The sequence below is a fragment of the Barbus barbus genome (assembly GCF_936440315.1).
Source record: "Barbus barbus genome assembly, chromosome: 4".
Classification (NCBI taxonomy): domain Eukaryota; kingdom Metazoa; phylum Chordata; class Actinopteri; order Cypriniformes; family Cyprinidae; genus Barbus; species Barbus barbus.
The window spans coordinates 29,187,647-29,199,960 of NC_136732.1; the positions used below are offsets into that span (position 1 = coordinate 29,187,647).

Consider the following 12,314-nt stretch of genomic DNA (forward strand, 5'->3'; position numbering starts at 1 on the left):
TGAGGGGTGTACTCACTTCTATGAGATACTGTATATAAAATATACTGTACACCTACTGAGGGTAAACTTCATTGACTGCTTAAAATTTCAATTAACCTGCTTAATTTTAACTACTGTTAACAAAGTGGTAAATCATGTATCTCTAGTTTTAGTCATTGGTTTTGCGGACTAATGGAAGTGATATTGATGCAAAAGATGGCTTTCCTGAGACGTTATAGGAAACTGCTTTTCTATTCTGCGCTACTCAAGCTCCTAATGACTGGGGTGTGGAGCTATTTGTGTTCCCATGCTGGAACAGCAAGGGTAATATGATTTAAATGGAGACGTGATTCATATATTAGCAGGGATAATTTGTTATTTGAATGCAAGCAGTCACCAAAGGCTGTCAGGCTTTTTTAAGCGTCTTTTTTATTGGCATCATTCGATGACTTTTACCAGGACTAAACAAAGGTGGCCATAGATCTGGTCTGTTTTTCCATTTTGCAATACGCATTATCACCAATCAGCAGTTTCCTGTTGTGAAATGTCATTCACACTTGTTTAAAGAATGGAGTCGATGTGGTCACCAGAGACTACTGACTTGTGCTGGTTTGACTGAGATCATGCTGGGTGGGAATTGAATGTTTGCTTAAAATCGAAAACAGTGACCAAATGACTGGATTAGTTGCAAGACTTTCGATTATGAGCTTCCAGGAACAATGTAATCATAGTGTTCAATTCATGACATATTGGAGATGCAAGGGTTGCATGGAATAGAACATGTTCTTCCAGCCTGTGATCATGACATATACCTCACCCTATAAGTCCGGCCACTCTCATTGCCTCGGATCGCTCCTAAGGCCATTTGTTTTAGAATCTTCCGTTGCTATGACAACTATCTCCCTCTGAGCTGTAGTCATGGACACAAAGGGTCCTTGATGATCCCCAAGGGATGACTTGGAATCAGGCCTGCACAAAGATATCCCGCAAAGAATATTTACCTATGTAGTTGGAAAACAACCAGATCAACCAGATTAGAACAGGATGTTGCAACAAATATTGCACAATATTGAGCAATAATCAGGGCCGTGTTATCCTAATGGGCAACACAGGCTGCAGCCCAGGGCCCCGAACACTAGGGGCCCCCGAGTCAGTTCTCTTTTGCTTTTTATATAGGTTTGCCATCAGTTTGTCCTGTATATTACCTAGACTATACAAATAACAAATAACAAATAAATTATTATTTTTCCAAAGTATTGTTTGAATTGCCACTCAAGAAAGGCTTTAAGACCAAGCGGAACCCTCTGCCGCCTAGTCGCTCCCGCTTCGTAGCGAGTGGGACTCTTGTTTTGATTTCTGCAAATCAGTTTGGTCGAAAGCAAAGACGTGATTATTGATCATAAGCACAACATCCAGCTAGAAAACATACTACCTTTTACTATTTGCAATAGTTGGAGTGAGGCTATGGAATAACCTTCCTTTATTTGTGAAAGCTTCAAATTCTTTCTACGAGTTTAAAACTAAATTGTAAACATATTTTCTTACCCTGGCTTTTTAAACTTTAAGTTTGTAGGCTATGTTAAATTATCTTTTGAGTTTACTGATGTTTTTCTTTTTACCGGGTTTTTATTTTACTTTGTACAGCATTATGGTCAACTGCTGTTGTGTTGAGATGGTCCTCACTGCAGAACACAAGATCCAGGGGGCGTGGTTGGATCTAGATCCAACTCCTCCCACCTTACATAGACCTAAACCTACCCAAATTGCATACAGCACCTGGAATAAGAACATTTTATTCAGTGAGGATGCATTGAATTGGTCAAAAATGACTAAATATTTAAATTTCAAATAAATTCTGTTCTTTTCAACTTTCTATTCCCATTTTGTAGACTGAAATCTGAGTTCAACATCATATTTTTAGAAACATTTGGACTCGACCTGGAGTCTGACTCAAATGAGCTGATGTCGACTAAACATTAAAAAATATGCTCTTGGCCTCGACTTGAAATGGACTTGAGTCAAAATCTGGAATGTACAAACTCAACGCTGTTCTATGTGTCAAAAAATCCTTAAAAAAAATATCAGTGTCCAGAAAAAAAATATTATGCAACACAACTGTTTTTAACATCGATAATAATAGAAAATGTTTCTTGAGCACCAATTCAGGATATTAGAATGATTTCTGAAGGATCATGTGACACTGAAGACTGGGTAATGACAATTCAGCTTTTCTGGAATACTGGAATAAATAAATTAATCAATTAAATATATTCAAATAGTAAATTGTACACTGTAAAAAAAAATTGTGATTTTAATGGTAAAAGACTGTAAAAATGTCACAGTAAAAACCTGTTAAATGATTAACAGTAAGTTTTCTTACTATATACAGTGAATAACTGTAATAGAGCTAACCTTTGTTTTCGAGAAAGTAGCCTCAGAATCGACACTCATAGACTGTATCTGAAACCACACCTCATTCACTAGTCCCTACATCCACTAGACAGAGTGATTGAGAACATATGAGTGAATTCAGACACTGATGAAAACCTGCTGTTAACAAACACAATCACAGAAGGAAAGAACCAGAAACTGGATGATTAAACAACTACATAAACAGCATCACCAGCTCCACTTATTACTAACCAGTTTGACTTAATTTCTGTCATATATCAACAAATTAGCAGAGGTTTATATTTTATTTCAAATGTTTTGTTTGACTTCACCATTTTGGTGATCAGTGTTTGCTTTAGTTATGCTCTTGACCCTTGATTCGTTAATGTTATTTTATCTTTGGCTGTTATAACTGTGTTTGTGACTCATATTTGTTATGACAAGAAAAGCCAAGAGAAATTGTTATTCATCATCAACTAATGACTCGATTCACTGATCTTAGTATCAAAAGGTATGGGTGATTTGTAATTAATTTCATATTGTTTATGGTAGTAATACTACTCCACAAGGTAAGTTGACAAACTATTATGAAGAAATTTAAAAACATTTTATGCACAAAACCTTTAGAGCTACAGCACCATTTAGACACACAGACATCAAGAATCAGCACATTAACCTCAACAATGGTGACTATCAATAATAAAAAACAATTCATGCCGCAAAGCATGCTGGGTGCCAGTACAAAATTCCCAGCATGCATTGCGGCATGCAGCTGAATGTTCTTACTATTTTCTTTATTTGCTTTTATTTTGCTGTTGTTTTGGTTGTGACTTTTCAGTAGACTGTTTTGTGATGTTCAGAGTTGAATAATTTTTTTTATTTGTTATATTTTTAAACATTTTTGATTGTCACCAATTTTGAGATTCATACGCTGATTGTTGATGTCTGTGTGTGATTAAGTTCTGCCGTAGTTCAATACATTTATTTGAGCATATTGTGCTTAGAACCGTTTCATGACATTTGATGGCTGTAGTATCAGCGGTGCGCATATCACATATTTAATAAGAGGTTAAAAGTTGGGTAAGATCAGTGAATTAGATTAGGTCATGATGGTTTTGATATCACAAACATCAGCATCATCTGATCATAGATTTTTTTGGCTTTTCTTGCTTTAAAAACTGTACTTAATAAGCACAATTAATTAAAACAACCAATTAAAAACTAACTTTAAAAAGTCAAGGTTCAAGAGCCCAACTAAAGCAACCACTGATCGCCAATATGATGACTTCAAATGAAAGCACAACACCTAAAAGAGCTTTGGTACACATATGACAGAAATAAGCTCAAAGTGTTTTGTAATAAGAAGCTGGTGATGCTGTTTGTGGAGTTGTTTAATCACACTCTTCTGAGATCTTGAGAGATTTAATGTGTTTTATTTCAGTTGATTTAATCTTTGGCTTTGGCTGTAAGTTTTGTTTCTCTGCTCTTGTTTCTCTTTCCTTCAGTTATTCTACTTGTTAACAGCAGGTGTTCATCACTAAAGCTCAATCCTCATTTAATTAGTCACTTCATTCTCTCATTAACTTCAGTTTTACTTCAACACTCTGTAGTGTGGACATATAAGTGCTCTTTAAAACCGAGGATTTTGCTGTGGGATTAAAGGGGTTAAATGTGTGATGAAAAAAAAATACACAAACGTAATTTAAACAGAAATAAACCGTATATTAAAAAGAAAACAGCTGCCGGTATTTCACCGTAAAATCAAGAAAAAAAACAGCAAAATACTGTAAAACAGTCAACGTCCCGGTTTTTTTTTTTTGTGGGTCACCATTGTGCTGGAGAGTAGAGCCTGTGTTTAAGTTAAGGACGGACAGAGAAGCACTGATGTTATGCTGCATGTTGCTTTGTTTAAAGGCAATAACTGTGTAGTTACTGATTCAATAAGAATCTTTTTGCTAATTTCAATCATACGTGTATGTGTGCTGCTGTTATCTGCAAGAGATTTGAGTTGAATTGATGCTTTTAATGATTTTGCATAAATCAGTAGGTTTTTCTTCATGTACTTAAGCAAAATAGTTCTCAGTACCCTTATGCTCATTTTACTTAAACATTATAAATAGTAGTTTATAAAAAAATGGCAGTTGGACAGTTTAAGTGCAGTCGGTTTCTGCAAATAAAATGAGTTAACTGAAAGGTTCGTATATTAGCATTGTATCAGTTAATGAAATACGGTTTTTCACTATAAATTTAAACAGTTCTGTAAATCCTAAAATGTTGCTACCATATTTTTCATGGTAAAATTCTGGCAACCACAGCTGCCGGTATTTTACCATAAATTTAACAGATTTTTTTTTTCATAGTGTAGTAATATTTCACAATATGTTTTTCTGTATATCTGGTCAAATAAATGTAGCCTTGGTGAGCATAAGAGTCTTCTTTTAAAAAACATTAACACCCAAAATGTTTGAACAAATAATGTAACAAATAATATATGTTAACATATTCAACAGGGAATGTGTGAGTACTACTCTTAAGGCTTAACAAACTCATCTCTTCCAGTGTCAATGAATCCAATGATGAGAAAGTCACAAATTCTCACATCGTGGCTGAGAACCACGCTTCACCTACTCAAACTGACACCCCTACAAACTGCAGGCCGCCCTCCTCAGAAATGTCCCGATCCACCTTCACCCTGGCAGGCCAGCTCTCCAGTGAGTCCAGACTCAAGTCTCAATTTATATAGAATAGAATGATCACTTGAATTTCACCTAACGGCTCTCCCACTTTGCAGGTCTGAACGCCCGACGGCCAAGCTCCCCCATGGTGGATGTAAAGCCGATTGAATTTTGGGCCATGGGACCCCGGAAGGAAGTGGTGCAGCCCCTGCGTAAGCCCCCGACACCACCAGATGACTACTTCCGCAAACTGGAGCCCCATCTGTATTCTCTGGACTCCTGCAGCGATGATGTTGACTCTCTGACGGATGAGGAGATCCTGGGGCGCTACCAACTGGGCATGCTACATTTCAGCACACAGTACGATCTCATCAACGCTCATCTCATCGTGCGAGTCATTGAGGCCCGGGACCTGCCCCCTCCTGTAACATGCGATGGTGCTCGCCAAGACATGGCCCACTCCAACCCCTACGTGAAGATGAGCCTACTGCCCGACCACAAGAACTCCAGGCAGACCGGCGTTAAACGCAAGACTCAGAACCCGGTTTTTGAAGAGCGCTTCACTTTTGAGGTCCCCTTCCTGGAGGCGCAGAGACGCACCCTACTGCTCTCTGTGGTCGACTTTGACAAGTTTTCACGGCACTGCGTCATCGGGAAAGTGTCTCTTCCTCTTAGTGAGGTTGATCTAGTGAAGGGAGGACACTGGTGGAAGGCCCTGGTACCCAGCTCTCAGGTAATACCACTTGTCTGAGTCACATTATTTATTTTTCAGTCATTTTAGGTGTGGCGCTTGCACAATAACTGAGAAGTTAGGACACGCAGAATTAAATTAATTATTTAGTTAAATGTGAAATCATTGTAGCAATACTTCCTGCCTTAAAAGAATGCACACCATAGTACTCCTAAATATGTCTTGCCCTAGCTTTGTGTTTAGGATGTGTTATATGCACAGTCATGCTCAGCCACATATTAACCTACACTATTGTTGAAATTGTGGGGGTCAGTATGATTTTTTTTTTAAGTTTAAAAGAAGTTTCTGTTTTTAATATATTTTAAAATGTAATTTGTGACCCTGGACCACAAAACCACAGTCTTAAGTAGCACAGGTATATTTGTAGCAATAGCCAACAATACTGTCAGTCCTCTGTCGTGTGTGTCATGTGTTCCTGCCTCTTGTGTCCATATTTGGTTTGTTTCCTGTCCATGTTTAATGTGAAAATAAGTTAATTCTTGTCCAGCCGTGTTCTCATTTTCTATGATTATTCTGTGTATTTATAGTCCTGTCTGTTCAGTTTGATTTCGTCTGGTCTACTCGTTACCCCTGGTGTTTCCTGTCTGTAAGCCTTGTCTTGCCCTGCCTTGATGTGTTCAGTAAAGACTATTATTTGAGTTTACATCCTCGTCTGCGTGTTCCTGTTCCTCCCTCGTGTGTGCACCGTGACAGAAGACCAGACCTCTACAGTAAGCGGCACCCTTCACCTCGTTTTGTTTTGTTATTTTTTTCTAGTTTTTAATTTGTTCCTGTGTCTGTCCGTCCTGCGGCAAGGAAGTCGCCACTCGTGATCCTGCCATAGCCCACTGCAAGTCGGCGTGGGAGTTCGGCAGGATCACCCACCGCGAGTCTGCTGGCCGCGAGCCCTCCAGCCCGCCGATCGCGGGACTTATCCGCCGCCGCCCGCGGCTATCCCAAGCCAGCCGCTCACTCCAGCCTGCCGTTCGCGGGAGATCGCCGTCCGCGGGGAAAGCCAACCCGCCGTCGGCAGCTCCCTCAAGTCACGCCGCCGTCCGTGGCTCACCCAAGTCCGCCGTCTGTCGGGAAAGCTAATGCACCATCGGCGGCTACCTCAAGTCACGCCGTCATCTGCGGCTCACCCAGGTCACATGATTCAAGCCTGCCGGCCCGTCGTTGACTCAAGCCCGCCGGCCACTGCCCTGGATCCAGTTCCCCATTACGGCCAGGAGTGCCGTTTTTTAAGTCTTGTCGTGCCCACAGGAACATTTTAATCATGTCATGTCTGTCGGTCTTGTCCACGGAGACTTGTCTGGAGCAGGTGGCTCTTCCTGTAGTGGCCGCGGAGGCCATTTCCAGCCGCCTGCCCCCTTGTCGTGGAAGTGGAGGCGGTTGCAGTTGCTGAGGGACCCTGTGAGGGCCCCTGACTCCTTGTCATGCCCAGGAGAAGCCTCAGCTTCCAAGCTAGCCCAGGAGGGCTTCCTGTTCCTGTGGGCTGTCCTGTCCAGTCCTGTTCCTGTTTGTCTAGCCCGTGTGGACTGTCCTGTCATGTACTGTTCTGTGTGTCTAGCCCCGGACGGCTCCTGATACCCCTAACTTCCCCAGGGAAATTTGGGGGGGAGTAAAAGGGTTCCGGCTGTAGGGGCCGGGCCGAGGGGTCCGAGGCCAAGGCCCCGAAGACCATCTGCATGGCCTCCTGAGCTCCCAGCTCCGCCTTGGTCTCCTGTCTGTCTGTTCCACTCTGGAGGTCCCCGTCCTGTGTTCCTGTCCGTGTCTGTCCTGAGGGGCCTCCAGAGCGCCCACCCACAGGTGGAACTGTTAAGGCTCGGGACAAGCCTTTCGGGAGGGGGGGGTTATGTCAGTCCTCTGTCATGTGTGTCATGTGTTCCTGCCTCTTGTGTCCATATTTGGTTTGTTTCCTGTCCTTGTTTAATGTGATCATTAGTTAATTCTTGTCCAGCCGTGTTCGTCTCATTATCTATGATTATTCTGTGTATTTGTAGTCCTGTCTGTTCAGTTTGATTTCGTCTGGCCTACTCGTTACCCCCGGTGTTTCCTGTCTGTAAGCCTTGTCTTGCCCTGCCTTGATGTGTTCAGTAAAGATTATTTTTAAGATTAATTATTTGAGTTTACGTCCTCGTCTGCGTGTTCCTGTTCCTCCCTCGTGTGTGCACCGTGACAAATACATTGTATGGGTCAAAATTATTTATTTTTTATGCCAAAAATCATAAGGATATTAAGTAAAGATCATGTTAAATGATGATGTTTTGTAAATTTCCTACCATAAATATATCAACTTATTTTTTGATTAGTAATATGCATCATTTGGACTTAATTTGGACAACTTTAAAGGTGATTTTCTCAAACTTTCAGTTTTTTTTGCACCCTCAGATTCCAGATTTTCAAGTAGTTGTATCTCATTCTCAGCCAAATATTGTCATATCCTAACAAACCACATATCAATGGAAAGCTTATTTATTCAGCTTTCAGATGATGAATAAATCTCAATTTCACAAATTGACCCTTATGACTGGTTTTGTGACCCAATTCACATTTTTTCCTTTGAAGTTTTATCAGTCATTACTCCAGTCTTCAGTGTCACATGATCCTTCAGAAATCATTCAAATATTCCAATTTACTGCTCAAGAAACATTTCTTATTATTATCAATGTTGAAAACAGTTGCTTAATATTTTTGTAATAAATGTAATGATTTTTTTCAGGATTCTTTGATGACTAGAAAGTTCAAAAGAACAGCATTTATTAGAAATGTTTATAAATATTTTGTAACACTATGAACGTTTTTACTGACACTTTTATTTTAATGCATCATTGCTAAATAAAAGCACACACTTCATTAAAAAAATAATAATAATAAAAATAAATAAACAAACTGACCTTTCAATGGTATTCAATTATATTATTAATAATAGTAAACTTTTAGACGAAACCAGATACTTTTTCATGTAGAAATGTTTTCATTGCTGAGCTTTAATTGCAGTCTTTCACACTTAAAAAAGGTGCACAAAGTGTTAATTTACTGTTATCAAGACAATGTGATGTTTTTCAGAATGAGGTTGAGCTTGGTGAGCTTCTTCTGTCCTTAAACTACCTGCCCAGTGCTGGCAGGTTAAATGTGGATATCATCCGAGCAAAGCAGCTGCTTCAGACGGACATGTGCCAAGGCTCAGGTAAATGTATTTTAGTGTGTTTTCCTCATTTCACTCTCTACAATTTAAGAGGACGTATAGCAGAGCTTCAGTGACTACAGAAATCTATGCAGAAGTGTGCAAAGTATTGTGATGGAATAACTTGCTTTGTCTCTGAAACAACTTTAATTTTATGCTGACATCACTTTGGCCACACATGCTGTGTGATAAAGTTGACCAATAGTCAAATAGCTATTTAATCTTTGTTTTAGCAAATTCGCTATTGGTCTTGCTCCATTTTGGTATGTAATGCACACTTTCATGATCTAATCAGTTCCTGATGGAGAAAATCAAGTCCTGCCCAGATTTTCCCCCACTGAGTATCCTGTTTCACTGAGAAATATGCTACATTACAAAAACTAAATTTGTTTCAGAAAGAAATTCATGTTAACTTTAACCCAGTTGTTTCCTCTCTGTATCCAGATCCTTTTGTTAAGGTGCAGTTGGTGACAGGCCTTAAGTTGATGAAGACTAAGAAAACGTCCTGTATGAGGGGCACCATTGACCCCTGCTACAACGAGTCCTTTAGCTTCCGTGTACCTCAAAATGAACTGTGTGAAGTCAGTCTTGTGTTCACAGGTATTGCTTTGAATTATTAAGCAGCATAACTGTTTTCAACCTGGACAGTAATAAGAAATGTTTTGAGCAGCAAATCAGCATATTAGAATGATTTCTGAAGGATCGTGTGACACTGAAGATTAGAGTAATGAAAAATTCATCCTAAAAATTCAGCTTTGCCACCACAGGAATAAATGACATTTGAAAAAAATATATTCAAATATAAAAGCATAAAAACAGTTCATTTGTAATAATATTTCACAATATGTTTGTACTGTATTTTTGCTCAAATAAATAGCCTTGGTGAGCATATAAGACTTCTCTAGAAACATTTTAAAAATCTTACCAACCCCTAACTTTTTGGAAGCTATTTGGTGTGAAAACATTTTTCTAACTAAATGAATCCATTAATCCGAATTCACAGCCTATTCATAACATTGAAATGGTCTTGTTGGATACCTAATGCAGTAAAGGTGAAAAGCCACATCTCCAGGGTAGAACATGCCAATTTCTAATCAGGTGATATGTAGCAATTCCTCACAATTAGTGTAATCTATCTTGTGACCCAGGGCTGCCATGGAGCACCTAATTAAGGTTCATTTAAATTCCAATAGGATTTATTCAATTACAGATGCTGCCAGTCAGAAGCTGACCAGGACAGTTGCTCATGCAGAGATTTTATGCACTGGTACACACTGACATTTAATATTTGCACTCGTCACCCAGGTGCAGCCATGCACCGTGATTGCATAGGGCTGATGGTGGCCTGCACTCATAACCTGCCATTTGAGACAGTACAGAGCAGTAAACCCAGCCCAACATGTAGTTTATGCTGGTTTACTCAGGTTTAATCCATGCTAAATCAACAGTGATATTCACAGACAGGTATATCTCACGCTAAAGGGTGAGTACAGCCTCCTGTACCCCATCTAGGCTAGTCAGCATGTGTCTCTCCCAGTCATACCATCCAGGGCTGCCTGCCCACCGCTTCTCTCTGATGTTTCAGACTACAAAGCCCTGCAATCAAACACTGCCTGCAATCCCACCCCTGCTGGGCCTCTGTCTCTCACTCCTGGTCTGTTTGATGAGACTCTCTCTCTTTTTGTATCCCTTTCTCTTCTTTAGCTCATTCTTTTTTTATCAGTTATTTAACTTTTATTTCTTTGCAATTCCTTATGTCATTTTTCAGAATTATAGATTTAACTGAAGGATCCCACTGACATAGCAGGTAATGGGAATTTAATGGTGGTGTTATGTCCATATGCTATCCATAAACAGTGAGTGGAAACAGATCTTCTGACTCTGTTCACCATGAAGCCCATCAGGCAACTATGCACATTGGAATGGGTCAAAATTGTGCCCAGTACCTATAATCATAGTGCTTTAACTAGTGGTCTGCGACTTTTGAACTGTTCTGTATATTTTATTATGTGCTTACACATATTTTTTATTAAAGTACCTAAGCAGCATAAATGTGTTTGCATGAGTATACTGCATATAATACAAACATTCAATGTTGTAGACTAAGGTAATTAGATTTTAGCTTAGTTACCTTTATAATAACAGGAATAAATTAATAATAAAGACTACTTTAATAATTGTTTTATTGTTATTAGTAATATTATTAAAATATAACAAAAATATCCAGTGTTTTAAAATAATGTAATCAGATATTACTTTAGTTAACTAATAATAAAAATGTATTATTAATTTGTCACACAAAATAAAAATTGTATTATTAATAGTAGTAGTAGTAGAAGTATATTAATTGTTATTACATATATATTTTAATAGTGCTGTCAAGCGATTAATTGCATCCAAATAAAAGTTTTTGTTTACATAATATATGACTGTGTACTGTGTATATTTATTATATGTATATATAAATACAAACACATGCAAGTATATATTTAAGAAAAATAGCTATGTTTATATATTAAATATATTTATATATAATATAAATTATAATAATATAAATATATAACTGTGTATATACATGTAAATATTTCCAAAATATATACTGTATGTGTGTGTGTGTATTTATATATACATAATAAATAAACAGTACACACATATATTATGTAAACAAAAACTTTTAATTTGGATGCGATTAATCGTTTGACAGCATAAATAGTTTTATTATTAGAATGCTAACTAATATCTGATTACATTATTTAAAAAAAAACGTCTCAGGTTACCCATGTAACCATGGTACATGGTTAATGGAACGAGACGCTGTGTCCGAAAACGCTATGGGAACGTTTTCCAGTGTGACCACGCTCTGAATCACATGTGTAATCTGTCCAATGGATGGGCGAGACGTCACGTGTGGGGGACGTAATCGACCAAGAAGCTTAACAGCATGTACAGTGGAACCGGCATCAGCTTCTAGGAGTGAAGCAACCGCTCGCAGGGATGCCATGTCGGTCGTGTCTGGCCATGCGTGTCTGGCCGAGACGCAGCATCAAAAACGCTATGGGAACGAGGTGCCCACGCCGCCAGACTTTCAAATCCCTACCTAGTATGGAAGAGCACAACAAGAGCACACAGCATAAGTCCGCTGGCCGGAGGCCTCAGCCTCTGGAGGAAACATGTAACTAGGGGGTGTCACCCACTAACTGGCCACCGAGAGGGGTGTGGTAGGCCGGTAAAGCCGCCACGTAGACCTTCAGGGTGGAGTGGGTTAACCCTGCGGAGGAACAGGCCTGCACGAACTCCAGAACTGTACCAATAGGTCAGTTGACTGGGTCGAGCTGGCAACCCCCGCACCATG

At 39.3% G+C, this 12,314-nt stretch overlaps 1 protein-coding gene across 1 annotated transcript in view; it reads left to right on the top strand.

Annotated features, from left to right (window-relative positions):
* The window catches only part of LOC306868681 (synaptotagmin-17-like), a gene marked incomplete at its 3' end in the record, with an annotated part of 29,591 nt that overhangs the window by 8,323 nt on the left and 8,954 nt on the right, over nucleotides 1-12,314 (top strand). Inside the window, exons 6-9 of the mRNA XM_079414969.1 lie at nucleotides 4,930-5,081; nucleotides 5,162-5,778; nucleotides 8,845-8,965; nucleotides 9,407-9,562. Of these exons, the coding sequence (XP_079271095.1) occupies nucleotides 4,930-5,081; nucleotides 5,162-5,778; nucleotides 8,845-8,965; nucleotides 9,407-9,562 (1,046 nt within the window). The remainder of the gene's footprint in view (nucleotides 1-4,929; nucleotides 5,082-5,161; nucleotides 5,779-8,844; nucleotides 8,966-9,406; nucleotides 9,563-12,314) is intronic.